The 18909-nt window shown below is 41.9% G+C and overlaps 2 protein-coding genes across 4 annotated transcripts in view; both read right to left on the bottom strand.

Annotated features, from left to right (window-relative positions):
- The window catches only part of LOC137105073 (uncharacterized), a 48460-nt gene extending 39665 nt beyond the window's left edge, over positions 1–8795 (bottom strand). Inside the window, 8 exon segments of the mRNA XM_067487022.1 lie at positions 440–2231; positions 2338–2573; positions 3262–3435; positions 4183–4356; positions 5106–7212; positions 7305–7540; positions 7933–8027; positions 8114–8795. Of these exon segments, the coding sequence (XP_067343123.1) occupies positions 440–2231; positions 2338–2573; positions 3262–3435; positions 4183–4356; positions 5106–7212; positions 7305–7540; positions 7933–7991 (4778 nt within the window). The 5' untranslated portion in view covers positions 7992–8027; positions 8114–8795.
- Positions 8796–11994: 3199 nt separating this feature from the next.
- On the bottom strand, positions 11995–16973 carry LOC137104416 (interleukin-17 receptor C-like). Of its 3 annotated transcripts, none has more exons than XM_067485573.1 (14): positions 16834–16973; positions 16523–16691; positions 16133–16343; positions 15677–15774; positions 15481–15595; positions 15244–15404; positions 14821–14877; positions 14338–14395; positions 13977–14221; positions 13799–13852; positions 13665–13716; positions 13479–13574; positions 13217–13252; positions 11995–13121 (listed from the first exon to the last, which is right to left on the bottom strand). In XM_067485573.1, exons 2-14 carry the CDS (start codon positions 16628–16630, stop codon positions 12511–12513), a joined length of 1902 nt encoding a protein of 633 aa, XP_067341674.1. In that variant the 5' UTR covers positions 16631–16691; positions 16834–16973; the 3' UTR covers positions 11995–12510. The 3 variants fall into 3 exon arrangements, with proteins under 3 accessions (XP_067341674.1, XP_067341675.1, XP_067341676.1); XM_067485574.1 differs by having other exon boundaries at positions 16801–16971; XM_067485575.1 differs by lacking the exon at positions 14821–14877.
- Positions 16974–18909: the final 1936 nt, after the last annotated feature.

Below are 18909 nucleotides of genomic sequence, written 5' to 3'. Positions count from 1 at the left end.
GACTTAGATTTTTGCTTGCCTCTGCTAAATGACTAAATGTAAATGTAAATGACTTGCAGGCTCCAATCACTGTCAAAGAAGACAACAGTTTTCCAAAAGCTGATGTAACCTTTTTAATGACTATTAGCTAAAGATAAACATAAACATGAAAGTAAGTAAATATACCCACTAAGAGATGATATGGATGAGAAGCTGGACTTTTATAAAGACAAAATGTGCCCCTTTGTAATGGAAAGGGGTATTCTGGTTTTAAATACATGAGAGTATAATGAAAAAACTGAATCCAGCACGATAATAGTTTCATCTCCATTATGTAGTTTACATAATCATTGTTGTGACTGATGTTAATTTTAAATGAATCACACAGACCTAAGCCTGACATAAACATAACATGAATGAAAAAACGTTCAACATTGATGTTAATCACATCTGAACTTACCGAGCTTTTCTGCAGTTCCTCACAGCTGGGATCAGTCTCTGTCGTCCCTCCTCTGATGTGTTGTACTTCTCAAGGTCCAACTCATCCAGAACCTCCTCTGACATCTGCAGCATGTAGACCAGAGCTGAGCAGTGAATCTCAGAGAGTCTCTTCTCTGATCTGTTCTTTGACTTCAGGAACTCTTGGATCTCCTGATGTACTGAGTGGTCCTTCATCTCCATCAGACAGTGGAAGATGTTGATACATCTCTCAGGAGAGGAATTATCACTATTCATTGTCTTCAGGTTGCTGATGACTCTCTGGACAATATCTGGACTGATCTCTGTCTGACCCAGCAGACCTCCTAAGAGTCTCCGGTTGGACTCCAGAGAGAGGCCATGAAGGAAGAGGACAAACAGGTCCAGGTGGCCATTTTGACTCTTGAGCGATTTCTCCATGGCCATATTTAAGAAGAAATCCAAAGAATCACTGTGTTCATAGGCCATCAGGAATACTCTTAACACCTCTGTCTCCCTGTTGGTGTAACAGTGGAAGAAGTAAACTGCAGCCAGAAACTCCTGGATGCTCAGATGAACAAAGCAGTAGACTGTTTTCTGGAAGATCACACTCTCTCTTTTGAAGATCTCTGTACAAACTCCTGAGTACACCAAGGCCTCTGTGACATCAAGACCACACTGCTCCAGGTCTTCTTGGTAGAACATGATGTTTCCTTTCTCCAGATGTTCAAACGCCAGCCTCCCAAGCTTCAGAAGAACTTCCCTGTCAGCCTCCATCAGCTCCTGTGGACTGGTCTCATGTCCCTCATCATACTTGTTCTTCTTCCTCTTGGTCTGAACCAGCAGGAAGTTTGAGTACATGTCAGTCAGGGTCTTGGGCAGCTCTCCTCTCTGCTCTGTGGTCAACATGTGCTCCAGAACTGTAGCAGTGATCCAGCAGAAGACTGGGATGTGACACATGATGTGGAGGCTCCTGGATGTCTTGATGTGGGAGATGATTCTGCTGGACAGCTCTTCATCACTGAACCTCCTCCTGAAGTACTCGTCCTTCTGGGCGTCAGTGAAGCCTCGTACTTCTGTTACCCTGTCGACACATGTAGGAGGGATCTGACTGGCTGCTGCAGGTCTGGAAGTTATCCAGACCAGAGCCGAGGGAAGCAGATTCCCCTTGATGAGGTTTGTCAACAGCACGTCGACTGATGACTTCTGTGTGACATCAGACACAACCTCACTGTTGTTGAAATCCAGTGAAAGTCTGCTTTCATCCAGGCCGTCAAAGATGAACAAAAGTTTACAGACAGCCAGCTGCTCTGCTGTGACCTTCTGTAATGTTGGATGGAAAACATGGAGCAGCGTGAGAAGACTGTACTGCTCATCTTTGATCAAGTTCAGCTCCCTGAAAGAAAGCACAACTAGCACATTGACATCTTGGTTTTCCAAGTCCTCTGCCCAGTCCAGACTGAACTTCTGCACTGAGAAGGTTTTTCCAACACCAGCGACGCCGTTGGTCAGAACCACTCTGATGTGTCTCTGTTGGTCAGGTAAGGCTTTAAAGATGTCGTGGACCTTGATTGGAGTGTCATGGAGGGTCTTCATCTTGGAAGCTGTCTCAAGCTGCCTCACCTCATGTTGGGTATTAACCTCTTCACTCTGTCCCTCTGTGATGTAGAGCTCAGTGTAGATCCTGTTGAGGAGGGTTCCACTTCCTGTTTCATCACTTCCTTCAGTCACACATTCACATCTCCTCCTCAGACTGATCTTATGTTCATCTAAAACCTCCTGCAGACCAACATCTGCTGAAAGATGAGAAACTGTGTGAGACTGAAGAAACAGAATCTGAGATGCAAGTGATTATCTTACACTTAATACAGAAAAACAGTAAATATACTTTGCTAAACTTACTTTGTACAGTTCCGCTCTGATTGACTGTCTTCAGTCCAGGTCTTGTTCTGGATCTTTCTCCACACTGGGGACAGGAGGAGTCTCCTGATGAACCAGACTGGTCCCTGTATGAGGTGATACACTGTCTGCAGAACCAGTGTCCACAGCTGGTAGAGACTGGATCCTTCAAGACGTCCTGACACAAAGCACAGCAGGATGACTGCTCCTCTATAGAAGCATGACACCTCCCATTTTCTCTGAGGAGATAAACACCTTTTTTATAACAACCATTCTCAACAATATAAATTTTAATTGATTTTTATTTTCATCATCCACATGTGACAAACAACCTCTTTTATTACTGGAACACACACACACTCAAATCACAAACCTATAGCTTGTATCTAAACTAAATGTTTTACCACATTTCTTGCAGAGCCTGCATTAAGACCACAGAACTTTTATTTGTGGATTGCTTCTATAAACTACTGGAAAGCGAGGATTAGGCTGCGAACCAATATCAGGTGGGTGGCCATCTTCCTTGACCAACTGGGGTGAATGCAGTAATACCCCTATTGGTAAATTCTCTATGCTTCTCAAGTCTTTCAAGGCAAAATAGTGCCAGGATCCCTGAGACGCTGGATCTAAGTAACACCAGGGTGCTTGAATTGCTGAGTCCAATTGCAGATGCTTTGACTATGCCTACACTTGTTTTTAGTTCCAGCTGTAATTGTGGCCATGACACTGACCTGTTCCCACATAACCTCATTAGTCTGAGATGTTCCAGCAGTCTTTTGTTGCACTTCTCCCATCAATTTTTAAAATCTACTGCTATTAAATTAACAAATAATAAAAACTTTATATCTATGAAAAAACAACTGCATTTCGAAAAGTAGGGTTGTAACTGGGTTTAGTAGCATGGACCGATTCCAAGCCTCTACTGACCTCAGAGTCTCTAGTCTAAAGCTTGGGCACTCAACAAGATCAGACAGCTGCTTTAGTCCAGAATCCTTCAGGTTGTTTCCAATTAGGTCCAGTTCTCTTAGATTGGAGGGGTTGGACTTCAGAGCTGAGACCAGGTAATAACAGCTGACTGTAGACAAACAGCAGTAACTTAGTCTAAAAAAAAAAAATAAAGTAATGTTAGAAGACAAAGTTCTGATTTGAAACATTCAATGTCAGATAACCTGCTCAGAGCTGAAGAAGCGTTAGGAAGCACACATTTATGGAAAGGAAAGTCCAAATGCCTGAACCCACCAGAATGCAGGTTAAAAACCGTAAAATACAAAAAAACCATAACGTTAACTTCATATAAATGCTGACATGCTGCTGCTTGGATAAAGATGTAGTGACTGCAGTACAACAATGTTAACAGGTCATAAACTCTGCAGCTCCATCTATACAAACTTTGTATTGTGCAGCCAAAGATAAGTAAAACCCGCATAAAATGTATTGATCGTTTTATTCCGTTTCTGAAAATACTACAAATAAACTATTACAATTAGATATAGTTAGGATATAAATTGAAAACACTTTGAGTTTAAAAAGTCGGTACAAATATGGCTTCATAAAAAAGTTATAAAAACAAATACTGAATTTATTTTAACTTGTCTTGTTAACCTGAAATAATGAGTATTGGCTTTGTGTATTTATGAAAGACCAGTAAAAGGAAAGCTAAAGTAACAAATCAAGTATTTAAGAGAGTCAAGAGTCAATTCAGTGTTTGTTTTCCTTCGTGTAGCTCAACAGTTCTCTGCTAAAGTCTAGAGACTAAACCACGGAATAAGGAAACAAAAAACTGTTGAGTGTCACCACAACTTTCACATCATATTAATCTCAGCAAGAAACTCAACATTGGTGTCTGACCTCAGAGTCTCCAGTCTACAGTGTGGAAGAGCCAGGAAACAATACAACCGCTTCACTCCTGAATCCCGCAGGTTGTTTTCACTCAGGTCCAGTTCTCTCAGATGGGAGGGGTTGGACTTCAGAGCTGAGACCAGAGAATCACAGCTGACCTCTGACAAACTGCAGGCCCTTAATCTGTATAAAGAACAAAACATAAAGATAAAACATGTGTAACGCTGGCAGTTGTGTTTAAGTTTCAAATGTGAAACGGAAAATACCGATGCCCCTCCCAAACAATTCTAAAAGAAACTTTTACTCTGCACTCGCCCTAACTCACAAATGCTATTACTGCTGTCATCTGCCTCTTATTTTTAGTGATAACATCAGAAGGGATCTTCTCCTATAACTATACACATCTCAATCCACAATGTGAAACATTAACAATACAACTAAATCTGTAAAGATACAAAATGATACAATTTAGGTTGGGTTCTCTTTATCTACTTTTAGGACTTACATTAACATCTGATTGCACTTAAGGACATATTTATGTCAGAGAATGTGAAAACGGTCTCATAAAAATTCTGTTATTTTTTCAAGCTTCTTCTGGTCAGCAAAACAGTTGCTACCTTTATTCAGTAACTGAACATATTTAAAGCCTGAAGACTGATACATTTTGTGAGTGCGCCATTTTTTACGATTGGACACTGGAACATCGCAAGAATATTTTGGATGCATTACAGGTTATTGACCGGATGATATTTTTATGGGGTTTTGTTGACATAGGCCCTAAAAAAAGACTGGCAACCACTGTTGGCAAAAGCTAATGCATGTCCTGAAATAAACACATTTTAATTTCCACCAAAATGTGCCGAAGTGTCAAGAAATGTATTTACATGTATACAAACAGACCAAATGACATATGCAACACTCACTGAACTGACCTGAGATTCTTCAGTCTACAATTTGGACTCTCCAGTCCAACAGAGAGCAGCTCCATTCCTGAGCCATTGTGCAGTTGGCTGTGACTCAAGTCCAGCTCTCTTAAATGAGAGGGGCTGGACTTCAGAGCGGAGGCCACAACTTCAAAGTGAGTCTCTTTGAGTTCACAGCCAGAAAGTCTGCAATGAAATATTAAAAAAAAAATGTTAATAAGGCTTTGTGCATTACTAAATGCCTAATCTACACTGATTAATAATGCTAATCACATTTGGACTTACTGAGCCTTTCTGCAGTTCCTCACAGCTGGGATCAGTCTCAGTCGTCCCTCCTCTGATGTGTTGTACTTATCCAGGTCCAACTCATCCAGAACCTCCTCTGACATCTGAAGCATGTAGGCCAAAGCTGAGCAGTGGATCTCAGAGAGTTTCTTCTCTGATCTGTTCTCTGACTTCAGGAACTCTTGGATCTCCTGATGTACTGAGTGGTCCTTCATCTCCATCAGACAGTGGAAGATGTTGATACATCTCTCAGGAGAGGAATTTTCACTATTCATTTTCTTCAGGTTTCTGATGACTCTCTGGACAATATCTGGACTGTTCTCTGTCTGACCCAGCAGACCTCCTAAGAGTCTCTGGTTGGACTCCAGAGAGAGGCCATGAAGGAAGCGGACAAACAGGTCCAGGTGACCATTTATACTAATGAGGGATTTCTTCATGGCCTTCATTAGGAACACATCCAAAGATGAGTCACAGTTAAAATAATTTCCAAAATATGTAGCCATATTCCTGAGAAATAAATGTGGTTGTACGCAATTGTGTTTATAGACTTTTAGGAAAGTCTTTAACACCGATTTCTTTTTGTTGGTGTAACAGTGTAAGATGTAAACTGCAGCCAGAAACTCCTGGATGCTCAGATGAACAAAGCAGTAGACTGTTTTCTGGAAGATCACACTCTCTCTTTTGAAGATCTCTGTACAATCATCAAATTTAAAATGTTTCAGGTCTTCTTGATAGAACACTATGTTTCCTTTCTCCAGATGTTCAAACGCCAGCCTCCCAAGCTTCAGAAGAACTTCCCTGTCAGCCTCCATCAGCTCCTGTGGACTGGTCTCATGTCCCTCATCATACTTGTTCTTCTTCCTCTTGGTCTGAACCAGCAGGAAGTGTGAGTACATGTCAGTCAGGGTCTTGGGCAGCTCTCCTCTCTGCTCTGTGGTCAACATGTGCTCCAGAACTGTAGCAGTGATCCAGCAGAAGACTGGGATGTGACACATGATGTGGAGGCTCCTGGATGTCTTGATGTGGGAGATGATTCTGCTGGACAGCTCTTCATCACTGAACCTCCTCCTGAAGTACTCGTCCTTCTGGGCGTCAGTGAAGCCTCGTACTTCTGTTACCCTGTCGACACATGTAGGAGGGATCTGACTGGCTGCCGCAGGTCTGGAAGTTATCCAGACCAGAACCGAGGGAAGCAGATTCCCCTTGATGAGGTTTGTCAACAGCACGTCGACTGATGACTTCTGTGTGACATCAGACACAACCTCACTGTTGTTGAAATCCAGTGAAAGTCTGCTTTCATCCAGGCCGTCAAAGATGAACAAAAGTTTACAGACAGCCAGCTGCTCTGCTGTGACCTTCTGTAATGTTGGATGGAAAACATGGAGCAGCGTGAGAAGACTGTACTGCTCATCTTTGATCAAGTTCAGCTCCCTGAACGAGAGCAGAACCAGGACACTGACATCTTGGTTTTCCAAGCCCTCTGTCCAGTCCAGACTGAACTTCTGCACCGAGAAGGTTTTTCCAGCACCAGCGACGCCGTGGGTCAGAACCACTCTGATGTGTCTCTGTTGGTCAGGTAAGGCTTTAAAGATGTCGTGGACCTTGATTGGAGTGTCATGGAGGGTCTTCATCTTGGAAGCTGTCTCAAGCTGCCTCACCTCATGTTGGGTATTAACCTCTTCACTCTGTCCCTCTGTGATGTAGAGCTCAGTGTAGATCCTGTTGAGGAGGGTTCCACTTCCTGTTTCATCACTTCCTTCAGTCACACTTTCACATCTCCTCCTCAGACTGATCTTATGTTCATGTAAAACCTCCTGCAGACCAACATCTGCTGAAAGATCAGAAACTATGTGAGAATAAATAAACAGAATCTGGTGATTATTTTTATTTCAAACACATCAGCAGACAGATGTTCAGTCTTACTTTGAACAGTTCTGGTCTGACTGACGGTTTGGAGTTCAGGTCTTGTTCTGGATCTTTTTCCACACTGGGGACAGGAGAAGCCTCCTGATGAACCAGACTGGTCCCAGAATGAGCTGATGCACTGTCTGCAGAACCAGTGTCCACATCTGGTAGAGACTGGATCCTTCAGGACGTCCTGACAAAAGGGACAGCAGGACAGCTGGTCCTCCACACAAACAAGAGTCCTCTTCCTCTTTCTGTGGACACAAACACATTCTTTATAGCTTGGTAAATTATTTTTTTGTCAAACATTTTACATTATAAATGTAAATTATCATTCATATGAAAACATTATCCATAAGAAACAAACTCTTAATTACTGGAACACAACCGACAACAAACATATAGCTGTGCCTTGTGTCCACTTTTACTTAAACTTCAGAATACGAACATGAGGAAAGTAATCACTTCTTCAACCTTAGAAAGCCTTAATTAAAATGCAGTATTTATTTTAAAAGGGCCACATAGTAACAAAAGGCAGACTAAGGCACCTCTGCCTTTCTAAACAATACATAAATACACACACACATATTTATACATATGTATATGATATATACATACACAAAAAACACATTATCTGTTCTCTTACTTCATGGGTTGAGGTTGATTTCTGAAGTGTGGCTGAAACTGCTTCTCCAAATAACTCATCTTCAGTCAGTCAGTGCGAGAGGTGAACCAGAAACACTACAGACAATAACAGATATGTTAGAAAGGAATTATTTGATTTGATAACAAAGACACTGATACTGATCAAAACTCGGGCATCTTACTGGGAGGACGACGTGTCTGTGTGGTTAGGGTTCAGTGTGCAGTGAGCCGTGGCAGCTGCTCTGGTTCATCAACTGGACTGTGGTGTGTTTACTGGCAGAGTATGTTTCTAGCTTTCAGCTGTGATTCAGTTTCCCCTTTACTTTTGATTGTCTTTCTTTTCCCCCTGTGTTTGTTCTTTTAGGTTGTAACTATCTGGCTGTTATAATAACAGAGACTGAATTCTCTACAGGGGGATTCAGGTGGTTTATCACTGAGAATCCAAACTCCGCACAAAATCCACGATCATTATTTAGTAGCGTGCTGTCTCTGAATCTGTTCGCCCTGAACTCGCACCGTAATGAACCAGTGACACGATGGTGTCGAACGATGAATCTGGAGACGTCTGGACGAAGACTGACGCAAAGATAATAACGGTGAACATTAAATATGTCGAAGATAACTGAGAAACAAGCCGGCGTCTTCTTCGTACCAAAGCCACATTTTCACCTCCTCATCCTGCTCCGTCGCCTCCAAATCTCCGCTGCAGCGTCCGGTTCTCTCGCGGTTCTGTTACCTGGGTTTACCTGGTCCGACACTATGACCCGGTCTATCTGAGAGAACATACATCATAGATACATGTATCTAACGACCCCCATTCCTCTGAGCTGCAGGCTTCTTTGTGTTTTATCAGCGGAAGTCAACCGGCGCACGCGCGCTTTGCTGCCACCTGCTGGACTGGAGTGTGAACAGCTTTCTCTGACGGCAATTTACTTCTCTGATAATACAGTTTTTACCAACTGCTTACACACAAAATCTTTTCATGTCACACGCTTTTTGTAACCTCTCACTCAAAGTGCAAAACTACATGCCAAATCTCCAAAACCATAAGCTATTTCTTAGTCTTTGACTCAGTTTTCAATTACATTTTCAATTACACAATTCTCTACCTAAAACACAAAGATCTATCAGGAAGTGACTTGCTTTCCTTTTCCAAACACAACCAATCAAAATGCTACACTTATTCACCAGGTCACACAGACACACTCCTCAGATGTGCAAACAGTAGTTGCTTAACACATCACTAACTAATCACTGCTTTACTTTACAGTAGTATAGAGAGGCCTATAAATTGGTCAAAGGTCAGATTACCGGTTTTGAACACTGGATGCTAACAATGAACAGAGAGCAAGAGGAATAGGAGGAAGAGGCAGGGGACAACGAGGACAAATACCAAGAAGAGGAGGAGGAGGAGGAGGAAAGAGAGCCATCTCTGATGAGATTAGGGAAACACTTGTTGACGTATGTGGGGACATAGAGGTTGCCTCTGTCCAAGGTTGGATACACCATGCTAGGAGATACTTCCCCCGATGTTTGGCAAGAGAAAACGTATCCTGTGATATGGACGAAGTATTGTGGCCAGACCCAACTCAGGGAAGAGATGAAGCTTAGCACTGGGGACTGCACCCCCCATGCCAATTCCTGGGCCGGGACCGCACACACAATTGACTGTATTCTACTGTAAAGAATATACTTTTGGTTTACATGTTTATAATTTTGTTGTATGCTAATGTATACAACAGTTATGTTTGGCCTAAGAAATATTTTCTGTTTCTACATTGCATTGGTGTTTCCGGTGTACGACCCCTCTCAGCTGGTTACTTTCACTGTAGAACATTGTATTGAAATGTAGATATAAGTCTACGAAAGACCAAAGAGCTTTAGATTTAGAACAGCAGTGTTTACATGGTATATCCAGAAATGTATTATTATGAAAGAAGTGTTTGCCATTTGATGCAAATGCTTCATATGTTTATGGCATTTTGAATGCAGTGTTGCATTTTGAAGGAGATGTGAGGCATTTTGCATTTTGTGTGTCCAGTTTTGAGAATTGTGTGTAGAGGTTTGAAAAAAGGAGACTTAGTTTTGAAAACGTGTGTAAAGAAATTGGTAAAAACTGTAAGAAGTTTGACCTCTTTTCACTTCTTTACCATATGATTACCACGTGTAGTCCAGTTCTCCAAAGTGTGCTTAAGCTTTTTTGGTCCTCCTTTGTCCTTTGTCCTCTGTGAACATTTGCTGTGATTTTAATGTTTTGCTGCTAATGTCCCCATTTAACACCTGTGATACCTGTGATACTGAGCGTGATGTATTGCACAGATGAACCCGAGTCTCCAATGAAACCATCAACTGACCAACATGTCAGTTTAAAGATTAATTATAGCGAAACCTTCACATCGAAACAATAATGGACACTGATTAGCTTTGGAGTTGTGAATCCTTCTGTATTTCGATCAGGTAGCTCCTTTATTTATGCTGTTTGATGAGACACCTAAATGGAATCGAGTTCAGTGACCTCTGTATGACATACAACAATCCTAACACATTTGGTAAAATGCAAAAGTAAATACATTCAGAAACACGGACCATCTTTTGTTGAACTTATTTTCTTCAGGGGTTGGATTTCATTGTGTGCAGTTACTGGTCCCTCTGAATTCACTAGAACACATGCTGTAAAAAAACAGTGGGTGACAATCTGAAAACAAAAAACATCAACTTATTTTAATAATGTGTCTGAATTAACTTAGAAATAATTTCTTCGAAACACTCTTTTCAGGTGATGTTGAAGATTAAATGTGTTAAAACAAAGAAACATCAGCTTCCTTTATAACGGAGAAACTTTTATAACTTTTATATATACTGTAAGTTCCTGCTTTGTCACCTCAGTGAGTCTGGCGTTGTGCCTTTCCCATCCCGTTTCCCACAGGAAATGTTCTGTGGTTGGTTTCAGATGTACGTCAAATATATCAATGGAAAAAAAGGAACATTATGTCCTATGAATTGTTTGCTGTAACCACTGGCGTGTAAATGCCTTTAGATTTTGCTTGGACTCTTTATACCAGATATTTATTTTTAATTTAAGCTTTATTTATCAAGATGAGATCCACTGACATCGAGATGTCATTTACAAGAGCGACCTGGCAAAGAGGTCAGCAGCACACATCATACTAAATGAATACAATTTTAAATACACATTAATAACAATAAGTTACAATAAACAATAATTTAGGCATTGCATACAGTTTATCATTGCAAAGTGCAGAAGCTGATTACAATGTAACAATGTAAAAACACTCAACTCGTTGTTTGGTGATTAGGAAAGAACTAAAGACTTCAAGAGAAAGTGAGTTCTGATATCTTCAGCTCTGTTTAAAGATTATTCCAAGCAGAGGGGGCGACAAAACTGAATGCTCGCTTCCCTGTTTCAGTCTGAACACGAGGACCAGTGAGTTGAAAAATATCCCACGAATCTAAAGCATAATGGCATAAATATAACAGAACTAAGCCAAGAAGAACCTTATAAATCAGCATCATACAGGAAGTATGTCTCCGTATGCTCAAAGAAGGAAACTCCAATTACATTGGCTTCGTTTCTGTATAAACAGGTCTGGCTTCCTTCTGTGTGGGTCATTTTGCTGCGTGTAACGTTCTGCTTCATAAATACTGGTTTGAGGTAATTTCACATCTAACACGTGTTGGTCTACTCTGTGTGATTGAGCTCCTCAGTTGAGTTTGGGAATTTCATTGCTCTAGGTGCTGTATTGTAGGTTACTCACACCAGCATAGTTTTGTTTATTGTAAATATGTCCTAGTTTTTCATTAAGAACCAGTCACTTTTGACAGCTTTTGTGTTTGTGCTCCTTAAGATTTGACCTTCACTTTACAGGATATAATTTGTAAATTATCCGTTGATTCATTTCATCATGCAGAGGAAGACATTCATCTGTGGTAACTGTGTGTCACTATAAAAGTGTCAAAACAGGTGAGTCCACCTAAGGTAGAATTGACAACCATCTTATGAAACATTTAGCACATAGAAATAGAAGAATATGAGAAATATAGAAAAAGTGCCACTATGCGTTTATTTGAATACACTAAATTACTTCATAATGATGTAAAAATGACAGTGAATCAACTGTTGAGAAAAAACAAAAAACAAAAAAACCAGCTGCAACATGTAATAGCAATACTTGTCCACATGATGGTGACACAGCATAAACACACAACTGCTTTTACATCATTTATGCTCAGATTTATCCGACAATACACAAATGTAACACAAAAAGTAATAATAAACTCTCATGTTGAAGAATAACTCATTCACATTGTCTGTCTGCTTATTAGATCAGATCCCAAATCTCTGGTGCGATGTGACAAATTATGTGCACTTTTAAAGTGAGCTGAGAGAAATTTTCCTTTGTTGAGTCAAATTCTTCACAGACATCTTTCTGACCAGAAATAGGACGACACAGTAATGTAAAACTTAGGCAATAATTAATTTCTTCAATAACTTGGCAAATCCTTCAGTGTGCTTAGAATAACAGAAATGCTCGTGAATCGTGGGCTTCGTGGGCTTTTCTCAAATCACAGATATAGTTGATGCCTTCTGCTGGACTGGTCGGGCTGCCGTCTTTGTTTTCCATGCATCTGAGACACCCCACCTCCTTCCTCTTAACCCTGGGCCCGTTCCTCTCACTGTGAGCTCAGACAGCAGAGCCTGATTCTGAGAGGGCAGCTGGAAAAGAGGCAGCCCCTGAAGTAGCTCTGGTAGACTCCTGTCACCTAGTGGACTGGGGTCAAATTTCACCAGAACAAAGCGTTCACCAGCCCTGCCCAGCTGCTTTTCTGCTTGAATGATGCACAGACAGGCAGTGAACATGTCAGAGTACGGGGACTTCATCTGAGACAGGCCGGTGACTAATGGGTGCTCGTGAGTCCATTCTACCGTTCTCGCCGACGCTCTTTGGGTCAAGACCAGGACAACTCTGCCCCCCAAACTGTCCAGCTCCATCAGCTGTGAGTGCAGCCATGGCAGGGGCCCCAGAGTGCACTGCTGCTTCCTGCTGGACTGGTCCACAGACACACTGAAGCCCTGGTTACGCAGCAGGGAGCCGAGCTGACAAATGGACTCTGAAAGTCCATCATCGGCATCTGGGGGGCTCAGCAGCACCACGTGACCCTTTCTGATAACTACACAGAGTAGAAACAAGGGGTGAATGTAAGATGGAAGGAGAGTTGACTTGTTTCATCACGACTTCATGGATTTTTTATAAGTAGAAACTCACTTTTCATGAATCGGCCCTGAAAGCAGCTTTTTGCACCTATAAATGTTAGATGAAAAAAGTTATTAATGAACAATCTTTTTATTTCTGAGCCACAAAAATCTAACTGTTTGTGAAAAAATTTGTATTTTATAAACAATTCTTTTATTTTGGGGGACAAGATTTGGTCTTTTGGTAAAAGAAGTGTGCAGGACAGGATAGAAGAGAAATGTGTGTTTTTACTATTACACGTTCAACACACTTAATAACTAAGAATAAAACATACTCTTGAGAAAGTCGTTGGGGAAATAGACTACGAGCACAGTGAAGCAGAACAGCAGCATGACAGCGACCAGCAGGAGACTCCAGCGCCACCTGACGGCTGCAAGGGGCACAAAACAAAATTGGTGCTGAGCGTCAGCTACACACACAGAATGACACACACCAACCAGCTTCAGTGTATCAGACTCACTGTGATGGAGACAGAAGGGGCCCAGATCGTGTCCCATTCCCTTCACATGTACCTGCACACACCAGCACGAGAGTCATTCACATTCGCTCGTTGATACTGTTTGATTCTGTAGCTGAGGATTGATTTTACTTTACCATAACACAGGGTGAGAGCTGAAGGTTGATGTCCTCAAAAACTCCCTTTGTCTCCTAAAGAGACACAGTTTTAAATCATATCAGGTCCTGAAACACGCTGTGCAATCGACGTTGGGGAAATAGTTTAAAGCATTTATTTAAGAAGTTAAGGATTAAAACTATGGGGTACAAGCCTCACCCAGAGTCCTTTGCTGTTCTGGGTCCATGTGCTGTTTTCCAGCTGTTGTCTGTAGCCCTGCAGCTCCCTGCAGCTGTGCTCCTGGTGACAAGGCCACACATCCCCCTCCAGCCGGCAGGGGGCTGACAGGTTCCACCCCAGCATTGGGCCGTGGTTGTTCATTCGACCGTAGCCCACAGACACCGACACATTGTGCCAAACATTCCCTTGGATCAATTTGCTGAAAGACACATTGACGGCGGTCCCTAAGGACAAAGTCCATGCAGGATAGAAACGTTTTACATCAGGGTCAACATGCTTCAAATACAGTCCAAAAATACACAATCATTATAGGACCAGAGACAAAGTGATGAGAATTCACCTTCGTTTTTGAAGGGGCAGATTGAAAGACGTCTGGACGATCTGTCTTTGTCCCAAACCTGAAAACCCACAAATTTCACATTGTAACTTTGGATATTCAGAGTGCAGCGTCTCTCTGTTACATTTTAGGGCTGTCAAACATCCTGCTGACATTAAAGGACGACAACGACCGACTGCCGAAGACATGGTTGTGTCTGACAGGAAGTTAAAACATAAGCACAAACTGCAAGCTGCTGCCATTGTTAATGCTGAGGCCTCGTCACAGCACCACAGCCAATCAGACTGGTGTCTCTCACCGACAGGAAGACTCACAAAGACACTAATTCCACCTGGGAAATTAGACTAAAAACTGCTGACAGACACTCGACAGTGTGACGAGGCAGACGGTCGGCTTGGTGTGTCCACAGAGACCAACTATAAACTGTGTGTTTTTAGAGAACACTGCTGTCATTCAGAAGAATTCAGGATGTGTAAATGAAGCTACCTGGAGACACATGCAGGGCGTCACAGACGAGAGTGGAATTGTCCTTCTGTTCCATGTCTGTAAAGTAACATTTAAACACGTCGTCAGAAATTCTTTTGCTTTTACTAGATTCCAGACAAGAAACAGTCCAGGACATGACCAGAGTGCTGGTTCTAGATTCCAACTGTATTTCACCTGTCATCCAAAGCTCTGCACACAAGTGAATTTCTCTAAAGGCCAAACTATTACGATGACTTCATTACCCAGCAGGACCTGCTCTGCCTCAGCTACAACTCAAAGGCTGCTTTTATGTTCACGCAGGAATGAAAGCAGTGCACAAACTTTTGAATGCTTGACCTGTATTTGAGAATTTGTACATTGTAGTTTGGCGTCTTATAGCAGACAAACACCAAACACAAGCGAGAAGCTGTAAGTGACACCGACCTGACACGTTCCACTCTGCTCATTCTGGATGCACAAAGACACAAGGCTCTTATTTCTGCCTGTAAAGTGCAGCTCCACCCAGCTGCTCTCCTGGTAAACCACATGGCTGAGCGTAGGGACATTTTGACACTCTTCTACATGCTCCTCTTCCTGGGTGCACACTGAAAACAGAAAACAGCGTCACATTCATGCCACACCTGCAGTCATGAGCTGAAGTCCAAAAAGTGTGAACTGTACCTTCATTTAGAGAAGGAGCAACAACTTGTTGAGTTAGATTCAGTGACTGGGACGAAAAAACAATGACGTGACTGCTAAAGAAAACGTCCCGTGGCTCAGTAATCAGCATGGACATCTACAGAAACACAAGAGATAATGAGACACGATGGCTGGAAGTACTGACACTGCATTCTTTAAATGACAGAGTCCACGTCACCTTTTGCAGAGGAAAAGCTGCTTCATTAACCATAAACTCCACCTTCTTGCATGTTGGGAGGGTTGATGGTGTTTTGTAACAGAGTGTCACTGATGCTTCTGCAGCAATGACACAAGTTTAGGATACAGTGATGGAACATGAAACAGCCAAACCCACATACACATGTCCACAAATTCAACAAATTCTCATTATGCTTCACATTATGCTTTTTGTGGGCCGTGTTTGTACCATGAATCATTCAGTGAAAACTCCCCGACAACAAAAAAGAGAATAAAGTAATTATTCACTGTGATGGGTTCCTATACTTTTAAGTTTCATTCATCACTGAAATAAAACATCTTGAGGTATTTACTGTCTGTAGTGACGTTGATGCTAATTAAACATAAAGTTTGACGATACAAAACAACCTGTAAGGTCCTTTAGTGCCATGACTGGACCTTGTGGACCCTTAGTTACCTGCTGAATCGTCCTCATCGGGCCCAGAGCCTTCGCCCTCCATGTCTTTGTCCATGTGGACGTAGAGCTCTGCATCCACTACCAGACACAATGTGCACGCTGCTTTGTGTTTGCAGCAGAGTCTGAAATATGGCGTCAGTTTCTGAACCTCCACAGCCTCATTCTCAGGTATGGGGAAAGACACATCAATCACGGTAAGAAGAGACAGACCCTAAAGGACAAGGCCACATTTGTGTCTTTACGTACTGATCAGAGCACTTAAAACCAAGTAAAACACCAAGTGAGAAACGAAGTAGAAATATAATGACTAGCTCCATCACTATGTAAAGGAAACTGTGACAAGACAAAGTGCAGCAGGAGAAACACCAGCTTCAGAGGATCCTCCAGTACCTGTGAGCAAATGATTTCATCGTTGTAATTTCCAGAAACCTCCAATCCAAACACTGACTTGTGCAGAGCCAGTACAACCCACCAAACTGACCATCCAGGACGAAACATGTTGTTTTTGGACCCTCAGAAAGAATTGTTTCCTACAGCATTTTTCTCCACATTTGGTCCTCTAACAGGGACATAGAAACTTTGTGAAACAAGTCCTGTGTAAGACGAGGCTTTTCAACACTCTTCTAGCTTTAGGCAATGAACAACTGCATAAAACTAGACAGACGTACATTAGAGTCAATGTCCACAAATGATCCTCTTACTTGTGTAGTTCCACTCTGAACTGTGTATTTCTGTCCATAGATGTGTTTCAAGCGAAACTGCAGCAAACAGCAGACCTCCCTCAATCCCTCTGATGTGGTCTGAGGACAGTGCTTTACTCCTTCATACTGAAACCTCCTGCTCCACATTCCTCATTAAACAGTAACCAGCACAAACTAGACGGGTCAAAGTCCTCAAATATTTTCAATCAAACTCCACCTTGAGCACTGCCTTTTGACACCGGTTTTGGATTTGGCAAAGCTTCTTCCTTCTGCAGTTCCCAGTAATCTGTGCTGACAAACTAGTTTATTATGTCACCTCCAAAGAATCTTTTCACCTGAGCACAAAGATGCAAACACAATGACTCAGGGCTTGAACTGCAGCTCGACTGGTTTGACAACATAATGTTCAGCTACGTAAAAAACAATCAGTTTAAATAAGTTCAACTATTGAACCCTCAGCATAAATAGTTAAGATAATAGATGGATGATTTGACAGCATTTGAAAAAACTCCCACCAGGTGAACGGCCTATAGCCCCCCCCAATCTGTAAATACACAGACCACATGCTCAGTAAGACTGTTGTTACTGTGCCCACGCCCCCCCAGTTTTCCAACGGCCCCAGCTGGATGGAAGATGATGCCATTTCCAGGACACTCCACTCTGCACTGACCCAAATAGAACTTCTGTTTGGGGAAATTACTTCTATCTCCATAAAACCATAGAGGAGCTCCTGAGGTGTCCAGACTAGTTCAAAGTTGTCAGGAGATGGATCTTACACAAAAACATGTCCAGATCCTGTGGGATGAACACACCGTTTGGACCTTTGTGCAAGAAGCCATGGTCCATGGTCAGTAAAACTTACCAGTTTCTAGTAACTGGAATGATGCAGCTGACAGTTCTTTGTGGTGGGTTTTTTATTTTTGACATATAACCAAAAGGTTCAGGCTTTTAGAACAGAGAATGTCATGATCTTTGACCTTTTATTCTGTCTTCAGAACATGGATGGCCCCTTGGTCTACTTTCCCTCCCTCTCCTCCAGTTACATTCACTCTCTCCACTCACCCCTTTCTTTGGTATCCCCACCTTTCACTGGCTCCACCTACTCTCATCTGTTTATTTTGTTCAGTCGGTCACTTCGCTCCTGGAAGGTTTGTCTTGTCTACACCATGGCCTCCTCTGCTCCTCTCTGTTTTTACTCCAGGATCATGTTAATGGTGGAGAAGCTGAAGCCTTCTGAAGCTCTGGATCAATATGAAGCAAATGTGTTGAAAATGGTTCAGTGTTTTGAAACATTTGACACAGTAAAGAAACGGCGACATCTGCTGGTCGAGTTGTGGTTTTACATGTGAATGTGTGAAAAAAAAACAGTCTTTAAAATACAGTTTTTTAGTGGAGCATTTTTACTTTTGTACTTTAAGTAAAAGATATTTGACTAAAAGATTTGAAGTTGTTTTCAGACCAGTACTTTTACTCGAGTAGTGACTTTGTGTACTGCTCAGTGGGGCCACATTGACTTTAGTGTAAACTCAGCAATGTGGTTTGGAATAAACCTGCAGTTCTGATCCAGTTCTTCCGTCACTGCTTAAACACTGTAAACTCTGCTCATTGCTGTGTCTTTTTAAACTAACAGATGTTCATACATGTACTTTCTTTAAATCACTTATTGCAGTATTAGACACATGTATATCATTTCTAAAACACACATTATTCTTCTGTCCTTGGGACTATAAATTACTTCAGCTTCATGTGTTTGTTCTCACACAGCCTTCAGGTTCAAAAAGGGAACTGGTCGACGTGGCACCACAAGCATTTCTGCACACACACACAAACACTGCTGCTGTTTATAGGACAATGTACAAAGAAATTAAGACACTGGTCCTGGAGTTAAAAATATTAATTGACTCGGTGTAAAGTCATCTCCTAAAGTCTAAAACAGCACATTGTGTTGGTCTAAAGAAGACGCATAGTGCTGTATTCCCTACACAATAACAAGGATGGTTTGGTCCAGAATAAGGTTCAGTAGAGACAGTGGTGGTTTTACTACCGCAGATTTCTAATTATGATTTTTAATTATGT

The sequence above is a fragment of the Channa argus genome, chromosome 19, assembly GCF_033026475.1.
Source record: "Channa argus isolate prfri chromosome 19, Channa argus male v1.0, whole genome shotgun sequence".
Taxonomy (NCBI): domain Eukaryota; kingdom Metazoa; phylum Chordata; class Actinopteri; order Anabantiformes; family Channidae; genus Channa; species Channa argus.
This window is presented reverse-complemented; position numbering and strand designations above follow the sequence as displayed.

Bases quoted from the DNA above. Each gene is read 5' to 3' on its own strand.
- LOC137104416 (XM_067485573.1), bottom strand. From the start codon at position 16,630: ATGTTTCGTCCTGGATGGTCAGTTTGGTGGGTTGTACTGGCTCTGCAC. The intron at 15,405-15,480 runs GTACAGTTCACA...TTCTGTTTTCAG, and splicing joins TGCTCCTTCTCTAAATGAAG to TGTGCACCCAGGAAGAGGAG. The intron at 14,396-14,820 runs GTAGCTTCATTT...GTGGGTTTTCAG, and splicing joins CGCCCTGCATGTGTCTCCAG to GTTTGGGACAAAGACAGATC.